Source organism: Mirounga angustirostris, unplaced genomic scaffold (assembly GCF_029215605.1).
Source record: "Mirounga angustirostris isolate CCGP_5_RB_7025 unplaced genomic scaffold, mMirAng1.0.hap1 SCAF_11, whole genome shotgun sequence".
NCBI lineage: Eukaryota > Metazoa > Chordata > Mammalia > Carnivora > Phocidae > Mirounga > Mirounga angustirostris.
Genome location: NW_026991719.1, coordinates 80,796,884 through 80,821,028, shown reverse-complemented (window position 1 = coordinate 80,821,028; position 24,145 = coordinate 80,796,884). Strand labels below are relative to the sequence as shown.

The 24,145-nt window shown below is 41.1% G+C and overlaps 1 protein-coding gene and 1 pseudogene across 1 annotated transcript in view; both read left to right on the top strand.

The window, feature by feature from the left end:
• Positions 1-367: 367 nt before the first annotated feature.
• Positions 368-20,930, top strand: LOC123848248 (NADH dehydrogenase [ubiquinone] 1 beta subcomplex subunit 2, mitochondrial-like; annotated as a pseudogene).
• The window catches only part of NOX1 (NADPH oxidase 1), a 26,838-nt gene continuing 23,344 nt past the window's right edge, over positions 20,652-24,145 (top strand). Inside the window, 1 exon segment of the mRNA XM_045880482.3 lies at positions 20,652-21,007. Coding sequence (XP_045736438.1) covers positions 20,963-21,007 — 45 coding nt within the window. The 5' untranslated portion in view covers positions 20,652-20,962.

Here is a 24,145-nt window from a genome sequence, read left to right as displayed (position 1 = left end):
ATTGATTAGTTACTTTTCTCTCTCTCTCTTGAGCAGAAGACCAACCCCACCCACTCCTCCACCAGCACAAGGTAGCAATGGAGTTTAACCAATGGTAAGAATTTCCTGCCCTATAACAGACTAATTAAAATGCTATTTTTTTAGTGGGGTGGGGAGGAGCAATATAATTTTGAATTTCTCAAAATATTATACACCATAGGAGACTACCTACCTGACCTACTTATACTTTCTGTTCTACCTCTCATTTGCGCTGGTCTCATTAAAAACAAGATTGTCTAATTTTAGAAGTGGAACCATGAAACTGTCAAATGACCAGTTATTTCATGTTTATGTACAAAGGAGTTGCAGTTCCAAAGCAAGTGAATCAAGAGATCTAGACATGATAGTACATTGCTTGGTATTTACTGAAGCTTAAAGAATCTTGATATTGGTGGCCTGGGGACTGTGGTGGGGACTCGGGCTGACATGTCAGCTCTGACGCTGCTGGCATCTTTCCTCTACGTTGGAGGCCATTTCTTGAGAGGTGGCTCCCCGGCAGCTAGAGGCAGTGGAGTCCATCTTGCTGGCGGTGGTGTGCATATCAAGCCGTGGTATACAGTTTCCCCAGCTGACCAGGTCCCAGGTGACCGCAGCAGAGTTCTTCGGTATGACCATGTGGTTTTGGATTCCCTGGCATTTTTGGCATGACTCGGATGCTGTACTGGGTCACTTTCCATATCCAGATCCTTCCCTGTGGACTGATGAAGAACCGGGTATCCTTTCTGATGATGAAGACCGAAAGTGTAGCCTGAACTCTTTACAAGAGCCAGGTGAGAATTTCAAACAATTGCAGACTTCATATAGTACATGAAAGTTGTAAATTAAAGTATTTTGGTTAACAGCAAGGGGTAAAAAAAGAATCCTGATACTGTTTGACCAGTATTTCACCTAATAATTTTTCTTTAATTTCTTCATTTTTGATAGAATTGAAACTATTTAAAACTATTGATTTAGGCCTTCAACCCACAGCACAAAGTATTTTATATGGCTTATTATCTCTTTAAATTTTTTAAAAAGATTTTATTTATTTAATTATTTGAGAGAGAGAGAGCACGCGTGAGAGAGTGAGAGAGCAAGAGAGCCCGCAGAGGGAGAAGCAGACTTCTTGCTGAGTAGAAAGTCCAATGCAGGGCTCGATCCCAGGAGCCTGGGATCATGAGCTGGGCCAAAGGTAGACACTTAACCGACTGAGCCACCCAGGTGCCTCTATATGGTTTATTCTCATGCCCATTTATAGGAACAAAAATGGGCTCCTCAAGAGATAAATTTGCATACTAGAGATGTAAATGATTGTCTGCTCTACTTAATGCCATACCTATACTCTAGTGTTTTCATATCCTCCTCCTGCTTGAGTGGCATGTCCTGCACTAATAGTCACATTAACTGATTGGATGATAACATAACCCAAGGATAGGCAATCCCGTCCAATAGAATGGCCAGCGACCACACACATCTGGCCTGTAGCATAAGAAAGCCTCAGCCAATCAAATTCTATTCTCAGGAACATTGGTGAGAGAACAGAGACGGTATAGAGATGAGAGGGAAAGTAATCCATAGAAATAACAGAGAAAATGCACCTGAAACTAGCCCTCTTTATTCTTGAAGTACATTTAGTTGGTTTTTGTTCTTTGAATCACAAGGGTGAGAAAATAAGCAATAATGAAGGAAAAAACACTGGAGCCTAGAGGGATAAATGAATAGTAGATTATGAAGTCAGTGGCTTCCACATAAATATAACATTAAAGCCACTCCTTCCATCCCTCCTGCTACACTGTGACCTCCTTGAAGGAAAAGACTATGTCTCATTCATCTCTGACTTCCTTATACCTTGTTTATGACAAGTATTCAATAAATATCAAATATAAAATTCAATTTTTCTATGATGAATGAAAGTCACCAAAATTGGATAGCATAGTTTGGTTGATCGCAATCTTTTCATCACTTAGGACTTCTTTCCTTATATTTCTCTCTATAGACCTTATAGTTTGAAAAATATTGTCTAACCTGCATTAAGTAATAATGATTTTTAAAAGATTTTTATTTAGGGGTGCCCGGATGGCTCAGTCGGTTAAGTGTCTGCCTTTGGCTCAGGTCATGATCCCAGGGTCCTGGGATCAAGCCCTGCATTGGGCTTCCTGCTCAGTGGGCAGCCTGCTTCTCCCCCTGCCCATGTTCGTGCTTTCTCTCTCTCTCTCTAATAAATAAATAAAATCTTTAAAAAAATTAAAGAAAAGTTTTTATTTATTTATTTTGGAGAGAGATAGCACAAGAGAGCACACGAGTGCATGCAGGTGGGGGGAAGGGGCAGAGTGAGAGCGAGAGCAAGAGAGAGAGAGAATCTCAAACAGACTCCCTGCTGAGCGTGGAGCCCAACACAGGGCTTGATCTCACGACCCTGAGATCATGACCTGAGCTGAAATCAAGAATTGGAGGCTTGAGCAACTGAGCTACCCAGGCATCCCAACAATAATTTTTTATAAGGTGGCCACAAACTTCATTAACTTTCACATTGTAACATCCAAAGAATGTCCAGATTAGATATTAGAATTTTAAAAAATTGAGCTAGGTTCTTGGATACAAAATAAATATATCAGTTGAATCCTATATAGGTGACAAACAGATAAAAGTGAAATCTAAAACATCATTCAAATTGTCAGGCAATAATAAATATAAATTTTTTTAAAGATTTTATTTATTTATTTGATAGAGAGAGCACAAGCAGGGGGAGTGGCAGGCAGAGGGGGAGGGAGAAGCAGGCTCCCCACTGAGCAAGGAGCCCGATGTGGGGCTCGATCCCAGGACCCTGGGATCATGACCTGGGCCGAAGGCAGACGCTTAACTGACTGAGCCACCCAGGCACCCCAGTAAATATAAATTTTTAAGAATACACAGAAAAATATGCAAGACTTCTATGGTTAAATAATACTTTATAGAGAGACATTACATTTTAAAATACCAAATGCTGTGTCCCAGCCCTAGGGTTTAAATTTGCTCTGTTCACATTCCCTCCCAGAACAGATGTGTATGATCATCCTCACTACCCTAATAAATATCTAAGGCTTATAGGTGTTGAGAACAGAATAGTCCATGGGGCGCCTGGGTGGCTCAGTCGGTGAAGCATCTGCCTTCAGCTCAGGTCAACATCTCAGGGTCCTGGAATGGAGCCCCACATCGGGCTCCCTGCTCAGTGGGGAGTCTGTCTCTCCCTCTCCCTCTGCCACTGACCCCCACTCATGCTCGCTCGCCCGCTCTCTCTCTCAAATAAATAAATAAATAAATCTTAAAAAAAAAAAAAAAAGAACTGAAGAGTCCAGGATTTTACCTTATTTATAGGCTAATAAGTGAGATGGCATGTGTCATGGATGCTGGCAAAGACCCGAGACTCTTGGCTCAGAGACACTGGACTTTATTACCCATGGCACAGCAAGTAGCATGAGCTTCATGTTGGTTTGTGTGGGTGCCCCATGCCTCTCAAGTCGCACAGGGGAGGTGTAAACAGGGTAGGGTAGGGCCAGGCAGATGCTATGCTCGGAATGGGTTTGCTTTGCGGCCAAGGAACACTCAGCTTGGGGGATTCGCTGATTTGCAGCAAGCGGAAGAAAGCCCGCTTTTTGTCTGTGGAGAGGTATTACCTCATCCCGCAAGGCTGCTCCCTGTGAATCTGACTCGGAGAAATGGCTTGGGCAAAGAGCAGGTCGGGACCTTGCCTCCTTGGCATATCCAGCAAGATTTGTAGGAGCATAAGAGATTCTTGGAGGAGGAGCTCCAACAAGTGGTGTTTGTGGGTATTGTGGGGAGATATCTGCCTGGAATATGGGTGGTTGGTGACAGGGAGAAATATTGTTTTTCCTTTTTTCTCAACGGAGGTATAATTGACATAGATTCCTTTCCGGTGTGCACATGATGATTTGATGCTTGTATACATTGTGAAATGATGGTAGAGACTGGTAATGGTTGTACAGTATTGGGAATGTACTACCTGCCACTAAGCTGTACATTTTAAAATGGTTCAAATGGCAAATTTTAGGTTATGTGTATTTTACCACAATTAAAAAAAAATCTTCCTGAGGTCCAGGCATTGCTGCCTCCCACAGGATGGTCGGCTGGTAAAGCACTGGGCAGAATGGAATCATGTTCCTGCCCCTGTGCAGACCGGAAGACCAATGGGCACCGGTTCTAGGTGTGGGTTTTGCCTTTTGGTGTGGCTCTTAGCGCCCTTGATTAGCGATAGGTGGGGGGACAGCTTTCTAGGACTGAGCCCCAGAGCATCTGGGCCACTTTTCCCTAACATATCCAGCAATTCTTTTCCTTGTCTCACCACCCCCCTGCAAATCCACCCTGGGTTTCAAGATGCCTCCTCTCTATCCCAAACCCAGTTCTATTATCTTTTCTTTTTTTTTAAAGATTTTATTTATTTATTTGAGAGATAATAACAGAGATAGTGACAGAGATAGCAAGAGCAGAGAGGAGAGGGAGAAGCAGGCTCCCTGCTGAGCAGGGAGCCTAATGTGCGGGGCTTGATCCCAGGGCCTGGGATCCTGACCTGAGCTGAAGGCAGATGCCCAACCGACTGAGCCACCAGGCACCCCCAGTTCTATTTTCTTTTTTTTTTTTTTTAAAGATTTGTTTATTTTTTATTAGAGAGAGAGTACAAGGAGGGGAAGCGGCAGGCAGAAGGAGAGGGAGAAGCATGTGGGGCTCGATCCCAGGACCCTGGGATCATGACCTGAGCCGAAGGCAGACGCTTAACCGTCTGAGCACCCAGGCGCCTTCCCAGTTCTATTTTCTTTACCAAGAAAATCAAGGTTTCCTTTCTGATATAATCCATGGTGAAGAGCCTGAAACCAGAGTCCCAACTTTTAACAATCAAAAATCCTTTTCCTGACAGCAGGAAAAGCTCAGTTTTCAAAATTTAGGTAATCTCATCTCATGCTCTCTGGAAGGGAGGGCAAATATTTGCATCCTGTTTTGGGAGGGTTCCCTTACCCCGAGAATGAGCTAAATCTTTCTTTCTTTCTTTTTTTTAATCAGAGAGAGAGAGAGCCCAAGCAGGGGGAGTGGCAGGCGGAGGGAGAAGCAGGTTCCCTGATGAGCAAGGAGCCCAATGTGGGACTCGATCCCAGGACCTTAGGATCATGACCTGAGCTGAAGGCAGACGCTTAACTGACTGAGCCACCCAGGTGCCTAATGTTTCTAATACAACAAAGGAAAACTTTTTTTTTTTTTATAAAGCAGTTACCTTTCTTTATTAAAAAGACCAATCATTTATATCCTGCTTTGCTTGCAACCAAAATAGTTCTAACTCATTTCCCCTACAGTACATGTTAATAGTAGGAACTGTAGACTCTCAAACTTGAGCTCTGAAAACTTGAGGCTTTATCTTGTTAGGCTGAGTAGGAAGTTCAGAGCCACTGAATACAGTCACAGAAAAGTCATTTCTTGCCATCTGTATTACTTTCCTATAGCTGCAGTAACAAAGTCCTGCAAACTGCTGGCTTACCCTTTTGGATGTTAGAAATCTGCAGTGGGTCTCACTAAGCTAAAATCAAGATATTGTCAGGGCTGCATTCCTTTCTGTAGGTTCTAGGGGAGAACCCATGTCCTTGCCTTTCCCAGCTTCTAGAGGCTGCTTACATTCCTTGGCTCTTGGCCCCTTTCCTCCATTGTCAAAGCCAGCAATGGAGGATCATGTTCTCACATTATATCACTCTGACTTATTCTGCCTCCTTCCACTTTTAAGGGTCCTTGTGATTACATCAGGCTCATTGCATAATCCAGAATAACCTCCCTGTTTGTTTTTTTTTTTAAGATTTTATTTATTTATTTGACAGAGAGAGACACAGCGAGAGAGGAACCATAAGCAGAGAGAGTGGGAGAGGGAGAAGCAGGCACCCCGCGGAGCAGGGAGCCCGATGCGGGGCTCGATTCCAGGACCCTGGGATCATGACCTGAGCCGAAGGCAGAGGCTTAACGACTGAGCCACTCAGGCGCCCCAATAACCTCCCTGTTTTGAGGTCAGCTGATTAGCATCCCTAATTCCACCTGCAACCTTAATTCTCCTTTGCTATATAAGGTGACATTCACAGGTTCCAGGGATCAGGATGTGGGCATTTTGGGGGGAGCCATTATACTGCATATCATGCCATCACTTGACAAGTATTTTTTGAGCACCTATGAATAGAAAGCTTTTTGCTCCGCCTTAGGGGGCCATGTGGATGAAACAGGACTTATTCAGAGAAAGGTAAATAACAATAGAAGGTTTCACAGGCTGCAGGAGCTGTAAGAAGATAAGAGGAACCCCTGTGAAAATTAGAAGAGGGTGTGGTGTGATTGTTGATGTGTTCAGAGAAGGCTTCCTGGAAGAGACAGAACTTGCTCGGTCGGTCTTAAAGGGAGTTTGACTATTGTTCCAACAATAATGAAACACTGAACTGAGTTCAAGGAGTTGAACAGGTCTTACATACTGTTTAATTAAACAAGGAGGCCATGAGACTGAGGTAGCTCTAATGCTTTGGTGGCCTATATAAACAAACTAAAACCTCTACCTGTAAGTGCCTCAAGGTTAAGAAATAGAAACCTAAAGACAACCAATCACAAACAGCCAACTAGGCTCTGAGCTACAGTCAATCAAATAATTTCCTTTCTTTGCCTCTGCACCTTCTCTATGGGAGTTACTGCCCTAGCTCCTGCCGGCCGACGGCTCCTAACCATTTCCGGTTCAGTGCTCCCTGATAAGCATTGATCTTTGTTCACAGAAACTGTCAATATTTTTTTAAAAAAGATTTTATTTATTTATTTGACAGAGAGAGACAAAGCGAGAGAAGGACCACAGCAGGGGGAGTGGGAGAGGGAGAAGCAGGCTTCCCGCTGAGCAGGGAGCCCGATGCGGGGCTTGATCCCAGGACCCTGGGATCATGACCTGAGCCGAAGGCAGACGCTTAACGACTGAGCCCCCCAGGCGCCCCGTCAATATTTTTAATATACCTCAGTTTCTCTTTTAACACAGTTTGAGTGCAGCTTTCCAATGTAATAGTTGTAAAATGAAAGTACTCACTATTTAACATGATGTCTCTGTAACACTTATCCGCTTAAAAAGCACTGTCATAAGCTCATTTGATGCTCACCACAGCCCCGTGAGGGACAGAGAGGGGACAGGGAACCACATGAACCTTGCCATCATTAAGTCCCCAGGTCCCTTTCCAGGTCTAGGTCTGCTTCCCATGTTCCTTCTTCCTTATAGCCACCGAGACACCCCTGTTTTCTCTCCTTTTGGCAGCTCTCTAAGCCTAAATGCAGAAGGAGACAGTCTCTCTACCTCCCCCACTTCCTTGCTGCCATTGAAGCCAAGCATACAGGCTCATTGAATTTTAAGTTTTATCTGCTAACCACTCTGGACAAACGGGGGATAAAGCTAATAGGTACAAAGCAGTGGCAAATGTTCCATAATCTTACAAAGTTTATATAATGTTGGCCTCTGATTAATAATTTTTGCTTTGCCTGAACACAAAGTACCGTTGGGTTCAGGCCCTCTGCTTATATTTTCTTAGGGATCCTCATCATCATAGCAGCAAGCAACTATAGAGTGCATTGTTATAATTGCTTTACATATTTTAACTCATTTTAATTCTTACAACAACCCATTTTATGGATAAGTAAAATGAAGCAGACTTCAAATCCCAGTAGACTGGCTCTGAAATCTGTTTCCAACCACTATACCCCACTGGATCATCACTGCCTCTTCTCTAACACCACCTCACCTTCTGCCTGTTAATATAGACTACTACTTGGACATTTTCACCATGAGGAACCAACACACTAAGTTACAGATAAAGAAACTGAGGCCAAAAAAAGTGACACTTTTCCAAGGCAACACTGGTAGTGAGTAGGAGCTGGGAGTTAAATCCAGCTTCATCACTCCATGTTGTCTTTAATAGAGGCCACTTTGTGAGGTGTGGTTGTGATCCGACATAGGAAAAAGAATTTAAAAGAATAATAAATAATAAAATATTTATTTCAAATAATACCACATTATCATTATGGAATGTTTTCTTTTTAGACACGGTGATCAAGGCCAGATTAATACCTTTAGAAACTCTAAGTTCTAAAAAAGAGAAGGCTGTCTTTCCCAAACCATCCTCTATGGATTCAAATTAAAAACAATTAATAATAATTATAGCCATAAATGGTAAAATAAATACAAATACCATTTTTTTCATCATGACTGCTTAAATTTTTCTTTTTAAAAACCAACAAATTCTTTTTTCTAAGATTTTTATTTTTTTAAGTCCTCTCTACACTCAACATGGGGCTTGAACTCACTGCCCTGAGATCAAGAGCATGTGCTCTACCAACTGAGCCAGCCAGGCACCCCCTCAACAATCAAAGTCTTAAAAGAATTCTTAAAAGCATTTTTCTGGGTGTCCTAAGCACACGTTTCAATGGTTAAGTAATTCACTACTGACCATTACTGTTACATATTAATTCCTGGAAAAGGTGTATAAAAGTTACAGTTGTAAAAGTACGTTTGGGACAAACAATGACAGAGGCAAGTGATCAGGAAGAAGACAGAGCACGCAAGTCAGGGAGGGGCTCCGTGTTTGCAATTTACAAAACTCTACCTACGATGGGTGGGATCAACTGTCTACAGGAAATTTTTCCAAAAGACTACAGCCTATAGTTTAACTGTGGATAAATTACTGATGACAGGGGGCGGGGCAAGATGGCGGAGGAGTAGGAGACCTGGATTTTGTCTCCTCTCAGGAATTCAGCTGGATAGGGATCAAACCATTCTGAACACCTACAAACTCAACAGGAGATCGAAGAAAAGAAGAGCAACAACTCTCTCATCAGAGAAGCGACCACCTTCTGGAAGGTAGGACGTGCGGAGAAGTGAATCCGAGGCGATATTCGGGAGGATAGACGGCGGGGGAGGGGCCTCCGTCGGCCGCTTCTGGCAAGTGATAGAGCCGCGGAGCACAAAATCGGAACTTTTAAAAGTCTGCTCCGCTGAGGGACGTCACTCTGGTGGCTAAGCGGGGGGTGAAACCCTCCGGGACAGTGTGGTCTCAGGACCCTCGGGGTCACAGAAAGACCGGGGGTGCCTGAGTGTGGCAGAGCTCCCAGGTAGCGGAGCAGGGAAGCCGGCTGCAGAGGCGGAGCCCAGGCGCGGGCTCTCAGCTCGGGGTTGCCCTAAACCATGATCCGCGGCACAGTCGGGCCCCTGCTCCTCCAGCAGGGACCCAACAAGCGGCAGATCCGGGGAGACTCACCTTCCTCTCCCGGGAGGAGCCACACGGGAGCGCACCGCAGGGATCTGCTGGGTTTGGAGACTCCACCCGGGGTCGGGTGCCACAGATAGAAACGCGCAGTCACAGGCCGGGTGAGCACGGAGTGCGGCCGGAGAGCGGGGAGACGGGAGTGACTGACGGCTTTTCTCTGGGGGCTCACTGAGGAGCGGGGGCCCCGAGTTCTCGGCTCCTCCGGGGCGGAGATTGGGAGGCCGCCATTTTCACTCTCCGCCTCCAAAGCTGTACGGAAAACTCGCAGGGAACGGAGAGCAAACCCGAGCAGATTACTTAGCCGGGAGGGGGGCAAGGGCGGGGCAATTCCGCCTCCGGCGGAGACATTTGGAAACCACGGCAACAGGTCCCTCCCCAGAAGATCAGCGAGAACAGCCAGCCAAGACCAAGTTTACCGATCAGTGAGAACGGCAGAACTCCAGCGCTAGGGGACTACTGCACATAGAATTCACGGCTTTTTTACCATGATTCTTTAGTCTTTCAAAGTTAATTTTTTTTAACTGTCTTTTTTTCTTTTCTTTTTGAGTTTTTCTTTTTCCCTTTTTCAACCAACATCTTATCAATCCCTTTTTTTAAAAGAAACATTTTTATTTTTCATTTTTAGAGTCATATTCTATCCCTTCATAGTAGTTACCCTTATTTTTGGCTTATATATATAAGTTGTTCCCTCTTTAAAATTTTGAGATAGTTTCTTCTAACAGATTAAAATATACCCTAAATCTCTAGTATATGGTGTTTTCTATTCCCCTGCCTGATCACATCCTCTCCCTTTTTTTTCTTTTTTCTTTTTTTAAATCCTCTTCTTTCTTTTTCCAAACAACTTCTTATCAATTCCTTTTATAAAATTTTTTATAATTTCCATCTTTACAGTCATATTCCATCCCTTCATCGTATCAACCCTTATTTTTGTACATACATAAGTTTTTCTTTCTTTAAAAATTTGGGAGGCACTTTCTTCTAAAAGACCAAAATACACCCCAAATCTAGTGTGTGGCACTGATCTATATACCAGCCTGATCATATTTGATCACATTCTGGTTTTTTTTTTGTTGTTGTTGTTTTGTTTTGTTTGTTTTTGTTTTTATCTTTATCTTTTTCTTTTTTCTCTCTTTCCCTTTACGCACTGCTTCAGCTCTTTTCTGATTGGTTTAGAGTATATTTTCTGGGGACGTTGTTACTCTGCTAGCATTTTGTTCTCTCAATCTATTCTCCTCTGCACAAAATGACAAGACGGAAAAAATCACCTCAACAAAAAGAACAAGAGGTAGTACCGACTGCCAGGGACCTACTCAATATGGACATTAGTACGATGTCAGATCTAGAGTTCAGAATCATCACTTTAAAGATACTAGCTGGGCTTGAAAAAAATATGGAAGTTATTAGAGAAACCCTTTCTGGAGAAGTAAAAGAACTAAAATCCAACCAAGTAGAAATCAAAAAGGCTATTAATGAGGTGCAATAAAAAATGGGGACGCTAACTGCTAGGATAAATGAGGCAGAAGAAAGAATCAGTAATATAGAAGATGAAATGATGGAAAATAAAGAAGCTGAGAAAAAGAGAGATAAACAACTACTGGATCCGAGGGCAGAATTCGAGAGATAAGCGATACCATAAGACGAAACAACATTAGAATAATTGGGATCCCAGAAGAAGAAGAGAGAGAGGGGCAGAAGGTATAATGGAGCAAATTATAGCAGAGAACTTGCCTAATTTGGGGAAGGAAACAGGCATCAAAATCCAGGAAGCACAGAGAACTCCTCTCAAAATCAATAAAAATAGGTCAACACCCCGACATCTAATAGTAAAACTTATGAGTCTCATAGACAAAGAGAAAATCCTGAAAGCAGCTCGGGAGAAGAGAGATGTAACCTACAAGGGTAGAAACATTAGATTGGCAACAGATCTATCCACAGAGACCTGGTGGGCCAGAAAGGACTGGCAGGATATATTCAGAGCACTAAATGAGAAAAATATGCAGCCAAGAATACTCTATCCAGCTAGGCTGTCATTGAAAATTGAAGGAGAGATAAAAAGCTTCCAGGACAAACAAAAACTAAAGGAATTTGCAAACACAAAACCAGCCCTACCGGAAATCTTGAAAGGGGTCCTCTAAACAAAGAGAGAGCCTAAAAGCAACATAGACCAGAAAGGAACACAGACAATATACGGTAACAGTCACCTTACAGGCAATACAATGGCACTAAATTCCTATCTTTCAATAGTTACCCTGAATGTAAATGGGCTAAATGCCCCAATCAAAAGACACAGGCTATCAGACTGGATTAAAAAACAAGACCCATCGATATGCTGTCTGCAAGAGACTCATTTTAGAACCAAAGACACCCCCAGATTGAAAGTGAGGGGGTGGAAAACCATTTACCATGCTAATGGACACCAAAAGAAAGCTGGGGTGGCAATCCTTATAGCAGACAAATTAGATTTTAAACCAAAGACTGTAATAAGAGATGAGGAAGGACATTATATTCTACTTAAAGGATCTATCCAACAAGAAGATCTAACAATTGTAAATATCTATGCCCCTAACATGGGAGCAGCCAATTATATAAGGCAATTAATAACAAAAACAAAAAACACATTGACAACAATACAATAATAGTGGGGGACTTTAACACCCCCCTCACTGAAATGGACAGATCGTCTAAGCAAAAGATCAACAAGGAAATAAAGACTTTAAATGACACACTGGACCAAATGGACTTCACAGACATATTCAGAACATTCCACCCCAAAGCAACAGAATACACATTCTTCTCTAGTGCCCATGGAACACTCTCCAGAATCGATCACATCCTAGGTCATAAATCAGGTCTCAACCGGTACCAAAAGATTGGGATCATTCCCTGCCTATTTTCAGACCACAATGCTTTGAAACTAGAACTCAATCCCAAGAGGAAAGTCAGAAAGAACTCAAATACATGGAGGCTAAAGAGCATCCTACTGAAGAATGAATGGGTCAACCAGGAAATTAAAGAAGAATTTAAAAAGTACATGGAAACCAATGAAATTGAAAACACAACTATTCAAAATCTTTGGGATGCAGCAAAGGCAGTCCTAAGAAGAAAGTATATAGCAATACAAGCCTTTCTCAAGAAACAAGAAAGGTCTCAAGTACACAACCTAACCCTACACCTAAAGGAGCTGGAGAAAGAACAGCAAATAAAGCCTAAACCCAGCAGGAGAAGAGAAATAATAAAGATCAGAGCAGACATCAATGAAATAGAAACTAAAAGAACAGTAGAACAGATCAACGAAACTAGGAGCTGGTTCTTTGAAAGAATTAACAAGATTGATAAACCCCTGGCCAGACTTATCAAAAAGAAAAATGACCCAAATCCACAAAATCATGAATGAAAGAGGAGAGATCACAACCAACACCAAAGAAATACAAACAATTATAAGAACATATTATGAGCAACTCTATGCCAGGAAATTAGATAACCTGAAAGAAATGGATGCATTCCTAGAGATGTATCAACTACCAAAACTGAACCAGGATGAAATAGAAAACCTGAACAGACCTATAACCACGAAGGAAATTGAAGCAGTCATCAAAAATCTCCCAAAAAACAAAAGCCCAGGGCCAGATGGCTTCCCAGGGGAATTCTACCAAACATTTCAAGAAGAATTAATACCTATTCTTCTGAAACTGTTCCAAAAAATAGAAATGGAAGGAAAACTTCCAAACTCATTTTATGAGGCCAGCATTACCTTGATCCCAAAACCAGACAAAGACCCCATCAAAAAGGAGAATTACAGACCAATATCCCTGATGAACATGGATGCAAAAATTCTCACCAAAATACTAGCCAATAGGATCCAACAGTACATTAAAAAGATTATTCACCTTGACCAAGTGGGATTTATCCCTGGGCTGCAAGGTTGGTTCAACATCCGCAAATCAATCAATGTGATACAATACATTAACAAAAGAAAGAACAAGAATCATATGATCCTCTCAATAGATGCAGAAAAAGCTTTTGACAAAGTACAGCATCCTTTCTTGATCAAAACTCTTCAGAGTATAGGGATAGAGGGTACATACCTCAATATCATAAAAGCCATCTATGAAAAACCTACAGCAAATATTCTCAATGTGGAAAAACTGAGAGCTTTCCCCCTAAGGTCAGTAACGTGGCAGGGATGTCCACTATCACCACTGCTATTCAACATAGTATTGGAAGTCCTAGCCACAGCAATCAGACAACAAAAAGAAATCAAAGGCATCCAAATTGGCAAAGAAGAAGTCAAACTCTCACTCTTTGCAGATGATATGATACTTTATGTGGAAAACCCAAAAGACTCCACCCCAAAACTGCTAGAACTCATACAGGAATTCAGTAAAGTGGCAGGATATAAAATCAATGCACAGAAGTCAGTGGCATTCCTATACACCAACAACAAGACAGAAGAAAGAGAAATTAAGAAGTCGATCCCATTTACAATTGCACCCAAAACCATAAGATACCTAGGAATAAATCTAACCAAAGAGGCAAAGGATCTGTACACAGAAAACTATAAAATACTCATGAAAGAAATTGAGGAAGACACAAAGAAATGGAAAAATGTTCCATGCTCATGGATTGGAAGAACAAATATTGTGAAGATGTCAATGCTACCTAGACCAATCTACACATTCAATGCAATCCCTATCAAAATACCATCCACTTTTTTCAAAGAAATGGAACAAATAATCCTAAAATTTGTATGGAACAAGAAAAGACCCCGCATAGCCAGAGGAATGTTGAAAAAGAAAAGCAAAGCCGGTGGCATCACAATTCCGGACTTCCAGCTCTATTACAAAGCTGTCATCATCAAGACAGCATGGTACTGGCACAAAAACAGACACATAGATCAATGGAACAGAATAGAGAGCCCAGAAATGGACCCTCAACTCTATGGTCAACTCATCTTTGACAAAGCAGGAAAGAATGTCCAATGGAACAAAGACAGTCTCTTCAACAAATGGTGTTGGGAAAATTGGATAGCCACATGCAGAAGAATGAAACTGGACCATTTCCTTACACCACACACAAAAATAGACTCCAAATGGTTGAAAGACCTCAATGTGAGACAGGAGTCCATCAAAATCCTGAAGGAGAACACAGGCAGCAACCTCTTTGACCTCAGCCGCAGCAACTTCTTCCTAGAAACATCGCCAAAGGCAAGGGAAGCAAGGGCAAAAATGAACTATTGGGACTTCATCAAGATAAAAAGCTTTTGCAAAGCAAAAGAAACAGTCAACAAAACAAAAAGACAACCGACAGAATGGGAGAAGATATTTGCAAATGACATATCAGATAAAGGGCTAGTATCCAAAATCTATAAAGAACTCATCAAACTCAATACCCAAAGAACAAATGATCCAATCAAAAAATGGGCAGAAGATATGAACAGACATTTTTCCAAAGAAGACATCCAAATGGCCAACAGACACATGAAAAAGTGCTCAATATTGCTCGGCATCAGGGAAATACAAATCAAAACCTCAGTGAGATACCACCTCACACCAGTCAGAATGGCTAAAATTAACAAGTCAGGAAATGACAGATGTTGGCGGGGATGCAGAGAAAGGGGAACCCTCCTACACTGTTGGTGGGAATGCAAGCTGGTGCAGCCACTCTGGAAAACGGTATGGAGGTTCCTCAAAAAGTTGAAAATAGAGCTACCATATGATCCAGCAATTGCACTACTGGGTATTTACCCCAAAGATACAAAAGTAGGGATCCAAAGGGGTACGTGCACCCCAATGTTTATAGCAGCAATGTCCACAATAGCCAAACTGTGGAAAGAGCCAAGATGTCCATCGACAGATGAATGGATAAAGAAGATGTGGTATATGTATACAATGGAATATTATGCAGCCATCAAAAGGAATGAGATCTTGCCATTTGCAACGATGTGGATGGAACTGGAGGGTATTATGTTGAGCGAAATAAGTCAAACAGAGAAAGACATGTATCATATGATCTCACTGATATGAGGAATTCTTAATTGCAGGAAACAAACTGAGGGTTGCTGGAGTGGGGCGGGTGGGAGGGATGGGGTGACTGGGTGATAGACACTGGGGAGGGTATGTGCTCTGGTAAGCGCTGTGAATTGTGCAAGACTGTTGAATCTCAGATCTGTACCTCTGAAACAAATAATTCAATATATGTTAAGAAAAAAAGAAGAAGAAGGTAGCGGGAGGGGAAGAATGAAGCGGGGGAAATCGTAGGGGTAGACGAACCATGAGAGATGATGGACTCTGAAAAACAAACTGAGGGTTCTAGAGGGGAGGGGGGTGGGAGGATGGGTTAGCCTGGTGGTGGGTATTGAGGAGGGCACATTCTGCATGGAGCACTGGGTGTTATGCACAAACAATGAATCATGGAACACTTCATCTAAAACTAATGATGTAATGTATGGGGATTATCATAAGAATAAAAAAAAATTTATTAAATAAAAAAAAATTACTGATGACATTTAAGTACTCCATAGAGGTCTCCAGGAAGCAGCCAACCTCAAACTTGTCAATCTATAAACCTGGGAAATGCAAACATTAAGACAGTCTGGTAAAACAGAAGGGAGGGGAGGTATTATAAGGTCTGCAGCCAAAAGAAGGAAAGCAATTCTTGGAGAATTTATAAAAAAAAGGGAAGTTGACAGTAAGAATTTTTTATTGTGTCCAGGATTGCCCAAGAAAAAGGAGCCTCAGATTTGGGGCATGGATAATTTATTTGGATTAATAGTGCCCTATTTTGAAAGGGCCCAACTGATCCTGCTGCTGTAGTTTAATAATAATATTCCATTAAGATCATCAGACTCTCTTTGCCCAGATTCTATGCCCACCAATTTATTAACTGACTTCTTAGTACTCTGATATTGGGAATAGGGGCCCCTCACACAGACACAAGGCTCCATTCAGTGTGGCATGTATAATAGTTTAGATAATACATAAATTGTCATCTAGATTATGAATCATGCTCTTATGAATCACAGGATCTCAACATTGAGGATACTTCAAAGACATTTAATTAACCATCCATCTGGTGCTGAAATTTCCCCTATAACGTAGCTGGGGAGGAGTCATTCATTTTTCCTTAAGCATCTCAAATAACAGGAAACTCATTACCTCTTCAGTTCTCTGAACACCTGTGTTAGAAAATTCTGCTTTATATTGAACAAAAATGCGTTACTACTTTAGAGCCCTCAGTCTTAGGTTGACCTCTTGGGACCATATACAAAACAAACTAAACCTCAAAAACAAAAAACAAAAAACAAAAAACAACCCAACACCCAAACATAGATAAGCTCATGTTCTGGACAAACCTCTTTTCCATGGCCAAATTCCCTAAATCCTTTAACACTTCCTAATATAAGATGGTTTCAAATCATTACATCATCCTGGTTACCCTCCCAAGGACAGGCTTTCGTTTCTCTTTTAAGGTGTGGTCATGGGCATGGTCGAGTGTTTTTGTAAAATTTGCAAAAGTAAGATATTTTTATCACACATGGTTGAGATGATGGCCTCTTTCTTCTCCTCCTTCCCCTCTGTCATACTTCCTCTCATGTCAAGCCACACTGGAATGGCCATGAGCATTTCTGGATAGAGCTAAGGGGAAGTTGTGTTGGTGGTATATTTAGTTTGAGTTTAGGAGAATATATATCATGTGGTTCACTGATACTTTCATATATAGTTAACTGATTGCTAGCTGTCATAGTGTAGGAATGGCTTCCAGGAATACCCTTACCACCCGCTGTGCTAATTTCACGGAGCATTGTGACACTAAGTTGCAGGTATGTTAGAAAGCTAATGAAAGTATTATATTTATGAGCTTTGTGATATTGAAGAGATTTATCAGCTTTTTAAAATACAAAATGTGGGCGCCTGGGTGGCTCAGATGGTTAAGCATCTGCCTTCGGCTCAGGTCATGATCCCAGGGTCCTGAGATCAAGCCCTATATGGGGCTCTCTGCTCCTTGGGAGCCTGCTTCTCCCTCTGCCTCTCTCTCTCTCTGTCTCTCATGAATAAATAAATAAATAAATCTAAAAAATAAATAAATAAATAAAATAAAATAAAATACAAAATGTGCTATGCATTGAATTATACCCTTACAATGAGGAAATTTTATGGTATGTAAAGTATACCTCAATAAAGCTGTTAAAAATGTGCTATGATTTCTTTTCTTATTTTAAATATTCACTTTTGTAATAAAGTGAGCCTGGGTGGCTCAATTGGTTAAGTGTCTACCTTTGGCGCAGGTCATGATCCCTGGGATTGAGTCCCACATCAGGGTCCCTGCTCAGCGGGAGTCTGCTCTGCCTCTCCCCACTGGTTGTGCTCTTGCTTACTCTCTCTCTCAAATAAATAAAATCTTAAAAATAGGGTGAAATGTTGAAAGAATCCCCTTTGAGACCGGGAATTAGATAAGGAGATCACTATTATTATCTTTGCTCAACATTGTATCGGAAGTTCTAGTGAGTGCAGCAAGCGAAAAAAAAAAAAGAAAGAAAGAAAGAAAGGAAAAAGAACTAAAAGATATAAGAATCAGGAAGGTAGACATAAAACTGTAATAACTGTAATACCAAAAGTATGACTTAGTTTATAAAAATCCAAAACATTAAATACAAAATTATTATTAGAATTAATAAATAAGTTTAGCAACCTTGCTGGATATAAAAATCAATATGTAAAAATAAGTTGCCCTTTTATGTAATAGCCACAATTAAAAATTAAAAAGGTATAATTTACAATCCTATAAAAAATATAAAGTACTGAGCAACAAATGTAACAAAGGAGGTGCAAGGAGAAGTTGAATCCAAAACTTACATAAAAGTTCAAAAGGTCAAGAATAGCCAAAACATTCTTAAAGAACAAGGTGGGGAAACTTGCCCTGTCATATGTCAAGATTTATTATAAAACCATAGGAATTGGGGCGCCTGGGTGGCTCAGTCGTTAAGTGTCTGCCTTCGGCTCAGGTCATGATCCCAGGGTCCTGGGAATGAGCCCCCATTGGACTCCCTGCTCAGCGGGAAGCCTGCTTCTCCCTCTCCCACTCCCCCTGCTTGTGTTCCCTCTTTCGCTATCTCTTTCTGTCAAATAAATAAAATCTTTAAAAAAAAAAACAACATAGGAATTCAGACTGTGGCATGGGGTGAGCTGAATAGAGTTCAAGAATAAACCCACCTGTATATAGAACTGACACTTTAGATCAGCGAAGAAAGTGTACTTTTCAAAAATGGTGCTGGCACAATTAGTTTTCCATATGGAAAAATAGTAAATTGGGCCCCTACCTCACACCATACTTAAAAACATCAACTCCAGATAAGAGTCAATGTGAGAGTCAAATGTGAGAGGCAAAAATATAAAACTTAGAAGAAAATGTAAAAGAATATCTTGATCTCTGGGTATTAAAGGATTTCTAAAAGAAGACACAAAAAATGTATAAATTACAAAAGAAAAAACTCATAAATCAGAATACATGAAAATTAAGAACTTTGTTTATCAGGAAACATTGTTGAGAGGATGATAACACAGCCATAAATGTAACCAATCAAGGATTAATATCAGATTCTAAAGAGAACTCAACTCTATAAACATAGAAAAATAAAACAATAGAAATATAGGTCAAAAGCTAAAAGTCACTTCTCAAAACAGAAAATTCAAAGGGTCAATGGTTGAGTTAAAAAATGCTCAACCTCTGGTGCCTGGGTGGCTCAGTGGGTTAAGCATCTGCCTTCGGCTTAGGTCATGATCCCAGGGTCCTGGAATTGAGCCCCTCATCGGGTTCCTTGCTCAGTGGGGAGCCTGCTTCTCCCTCTACCTGCAGCTCCCCCTGCTTGTGTTCCCTCTCTCTCGCTCTCTGTCAAATAAATAAATAAATAAATAAATAAATAAATAAATAAATAAATAAAATCTTATATTAAGAAAAAAGATGCTCAACCTCATTAGTAATCAGGGAAATGAAAATTAAAATCACAACAAAGTATTTTATACTCACTGGAATCATAAAAATAAAAATGTCTAATAAGAAATACCAAGTGTTGGTAAGCACGTGGAGGAAGTGGAATGTTTATCCATGGCTCACTGGATTATACATTTATGTGAGCACTTTGGAAAAAGGTTTGGCATTATGTAGTAAGGTTGAACATGTGCAAATCCCAGGACCCAGGAGTTTCACTCCAGGGTATATACTCTAGAGTAACTGTAGCATATATACATCATTTTATCAACATTATTCTGTCATCATCCAACACAATATTGAGTGAAAGAAGCAAATCCCAGGAGCGTATATACATACAAATAACTAGGTTCCATTTATTAAAAAGTTCAAAAACAGGAAAGATGAAACAATACAGTATATTGTTTAGGGATGCATACAGTTAGTAAACCAATGAAGAAAAACAAGGCAATAATTACCCCAAATTTTAAGGTAGTGGTTACATCTGATGGGGAAGGGAGAGAGGAATAAGGGAGTTGTAATCAGAGAGGGACATACAGAGGGTTTTAAGATGCTGGAAATAAATATTCTGTTTTTTTTAACCTGGGTAGTGAGTACATAAATAATCATTCCTTAAAATTATTCTTTTACATACATATATATGTTTCATGCATGCTTTTGTGTTTGATATATTTCACCATTTTAGAAAAGGAAAAAAAAATCAGTGCCCAGAACTGAACACACAACTCCAGTTAATCCATACTAGAAAACCATCACCTCTCTCATTTTGAGTATTCTCTCTGTTGTTTTTTTTTTTTAAGATTATTTATTTTGAGAGAGAGAGAGAATGCTCATGGGCTCACACTCACAGGGGGAGGGGCAGAGGGAGAGAGAATCCTCAAGCAGACTCCCCGCTGAGTGTGGAGCCTAAGGCAGGCTCGATCCCAGGACCCCGAGATCACGACCTGAGCCGAAATCAAGAGTTGGACGCTTAACTGACGGAGCCACCCAGGTGCCGCCCTGTCTCTGTTTTTTTGAACTGAGGTGTACTTTTATATCTCCTAAATTTTCTCTTATTTATTTAGCCATTTTTTCCCCTTGTCCTCCCAGCCAGTCAAGCTCTCCCCAGAGCCAGATCATCCTCCAGGAGAACATAGAGAGCGACATTTCTGAGCTAGCCAGGCTGAGGTCCCAGTCGCAGTGGGCAGCTGCGGCAACTCTTCCGAAAGCCCACCTGCAAGCTTAACGTGCTTGCTTCCTGCCCTGCTTCTCCTGAGGTCATCTGTTTATAGCCCTAGCCTTTAGTGAGCAACCGTAGCAAATGTCTTATCAAGGCAAGCAATGCCTCACATTAGGTCATGTTGATAAGATGATGAAAGAATATTCTCACTCAAGAAGATTGCTATTTCCTGAAGGGATAAAACCCCACCAGGGAAAACCCCTGTGGTTGTCATAGGTAGGGCTGGTCTCCTCAAGCTGATAACATAGTTCCGACCAGAGGAGGAAGGCTGAATGCACTTACTTCATTGCTTGAAGCTTTCTGGGTAATTGTGCATCTTTCATATCTTAAAGACTCACATACTCTGAGCTAGACAGAGGTCCCAACCCTGAAGAACCTCTCCAGAATCCAGGTTGCTGAATCTTCCCTGCTGCCTAGAGAGAATCCAAACCACCTTTTGGCAATGGGCAACTGGGTGGTTAACCACTGGTTCTCAGTTTTGTTTCTGGTAAGTAATGTTTCACTATCTATTAATTACTCCTAACAGAGTAAGGACAGATTATGTTTGTTAATATTTCTTTTTTAAAAGATTTTATTTATTTATTTGACAGCGAGAGAGCACCAGTGGGATGCAGGGTAGAGGGAGAAGGAAACTCCCTGCTGAGCGGAGAGCCGGATGCGGGGCTCCATCCTGGGACTCCGGGGTCATGACCTGTGCTGAAGGCAGATGCTTAACTGACTGAGCCACCCAGACACCCTGTTTGTTAATATTTCTAAAGTTATTTGAAATGGAACTATTCCATGCCAAGATTGGGCCCATTGAGGCCAGTTATCAGTTAAAAAGCCCAACTCTAAGATTACACGTGTTTTATAAAATCTTCTGTGTATGATGTATTTCACCATTTTAGAAAAGGGGAAAAAAATCCAACTCCAGAAATTGGTTGATAAAGAGACAAATGATATAAACCACAAGTATTTGGAATTTCAATGTTTCCTTTTCCATCTTTTTTCTCTTCCATCTCACTTCTAACTACTGCCATGCAGCCTTCATTTCTCTTCATCCTTTCTGTACCACCAAAGGCAAGATTTCATAAAATCATCGAATGTCTGAGATAGAAATACTCCTGGAGATCATGGCCCAGTGCTGTCCATTTTAGAAATGTAATGTGAGCTACATATGTAATTAAAAATTTTTCTAGCACTTACATTGAAAAAGGTAAGAAGAAATAGGTGATATTAATGTCTAGTAATTTATTTAGTCTAACCCAATATATCAGTAATGTTATCCTTTTGGGGCGCCTGGATGGCTCAGTCTGTTAAGCATCTGCCTACGGCTCAGGTCATGATCCCGGGGTCCTGGGATGGAGCCCCACATCGGGCTCCTTGCTCAGTGGGGAGCCTGCTTCTCCCTCTCCCTCTGCCTGCTGCTCCCCCTGCTTGTGCGCTCTCTCTCTCTCTGACAAACAAATAAATAAAAAATCTTTAAAAAATGTTATCCTTTCAACATGTAATCAATATTGAAAATATTAACAAGATGAGGGTGGGCAGTGCTCTTTTTCTAAAACTAATATGCCTTACATGTTTGGCTTATGCACTTTGCTGTAATTCACTGTGTATTTGGGTGTGATGTGGTTTACTTTTCTACCATATTTGTAATTTTATGTGTTCCAACTCCTTTGTGTGAATTCACGTATTATAGCAAAATACAAGGGAAATGGGACTAATTTGCAATGTCATATGGGAAATCTTTTAATAAATATATGTAAATAAAATACAAAATATTTGTCCCCATCTCCTCCCCCAGAGCAACGGCAAGATATATTTTGTTAGATATTTAATTTTTAATGTTTTCTATAATTTAAAAATGTATAGCTTCCCATAATTATTATTTTCTTAACCATGATACTACAGCTTTCCTAATTAGTTTTTTTTAAAGATTTTATTTATTTATTTGACAGAGAGAGAGAGAGCACAAGCAGGGGAAGCAGCAAAGGGAGTGGGAGAAGCAGGCTACCCCAATGAGCAGGGAGCCCGACTTGGGACTTGATCCCAGGACCCTGGGATCATGACCTGAGCCGAAGGCAGATGCTTGACCGACTGAGCCACCCAGGTGCCCCAATTTTCCTAATTAGTTTTATCTTAAAATACTGAATGTCCTGACCTTTTATAGATGTTTTTAATTTGTTTTAAGTAATTTTAGTCTTTTTTGATGTTCAATTAGCCAATATACAATAAATTATGCTTGACATAGAGTTTCCAATAAATTTTCCAGTCAAAAAAATATTTAAAAAAAGACAAAAGAAAATAATAATGAGATCATTTTTTTTTAAGATTTTATTTATTTATTTGAGAGAGAGAATGAGAGACAGAGAGCATGAGAGGGAGGAGGGTCAGAGGGCGAAGCAGACTCCCTGCCGAGCAGGGAGCCCGATGCGGGACTCGATCCCAGGACTCCAGGATCATGACCTGAGCCGAAGGCAGTCGCTTAACCAACTGAGCCACCCAGGCGTCCCAATAATGAGATAATTTAATGTCTTTTATTTTTACTAAGTTTTTGAAACCCGATATGTATTTTGTACTTACAGCATATCTAAATTAAGACTAGCCACATTCCCAGTGATCGCAGGTGGGTCGTGGCTAATGGCATTGCCTAGTGCAGCTACAAACCAGCGCCTTTATTTTTTACAAGGGAAAATAAGACCCATTTGTCACACAGTGAATGGATGCAGAGCCATCACTCAAACCCAACTTCCCAGTGTTCAGGCCAGAAATTGTTTACTGTGCACACCACGTATGCACAACCCCTTTCTCCTCACACACACACACACACACACACACACACACACATCCCCACTCTTTCTTCCATTTCTGGGCCACCCCAGAGCTTGGAACTCCCTTTGTCCTTTCTCACATTCCTAGATCTTCATGTCATCACCCCTTCTGGGGTCATCTCTTTTCTTCCACTTTTTCCTTTCAGTCCCCTAGGACGACCCAGGTGCTCGAGGGAAAAAGGCGTGAGGAGCAATCATACTTCCCTGGAGGGTTGTTTGTTTTGCATTTAACAAAAGGCCAAGTGCTTATTTTGGCAGGTTACCCTATGCTTTATATTTTTGACGCTCAATGCTGTATATTTAATTTCTTTTGCACTAGTTTAGGAGACAGGGAACCTGGGAATGAGTTTCACTTCTGCTGTTAATTGAGGGATCTTGATCAGATTATTTATTTTCTCTGGACTTCACGTCACCTGCGTGTGTGTGTGTGAGATAAATTAAATAACTAGATTAGATACAAATATAAGCCTGCTTCTAGTTCTAAAATCCTCTGCATTTTGTATCCCTCTCTTAGTTTTTGCTCAGACAGTTCATCACCCATTATGGTGACTCACATTTAACTATGTAGCTTTGAATTTCCACCCCCTACCAATCCTGCTGGCAGGCTCAGACTTCTTGCTATCTCTGACATATACTCTAATACACTGTTTTTTTTTTTTTTAAGATTTTATTTATTTGAGAGAGAGAGAGAAAGAAAGAGAGAGAGCATGAGCAGGGGGAAGCGGAGGGACAGAGGGAGAGGGAGAAGCAGACTCCCCGCAGAGCAAAAAGCCTGACCTGGGGCTCGATCCCAGGACTCTGGGATCACGACCTGA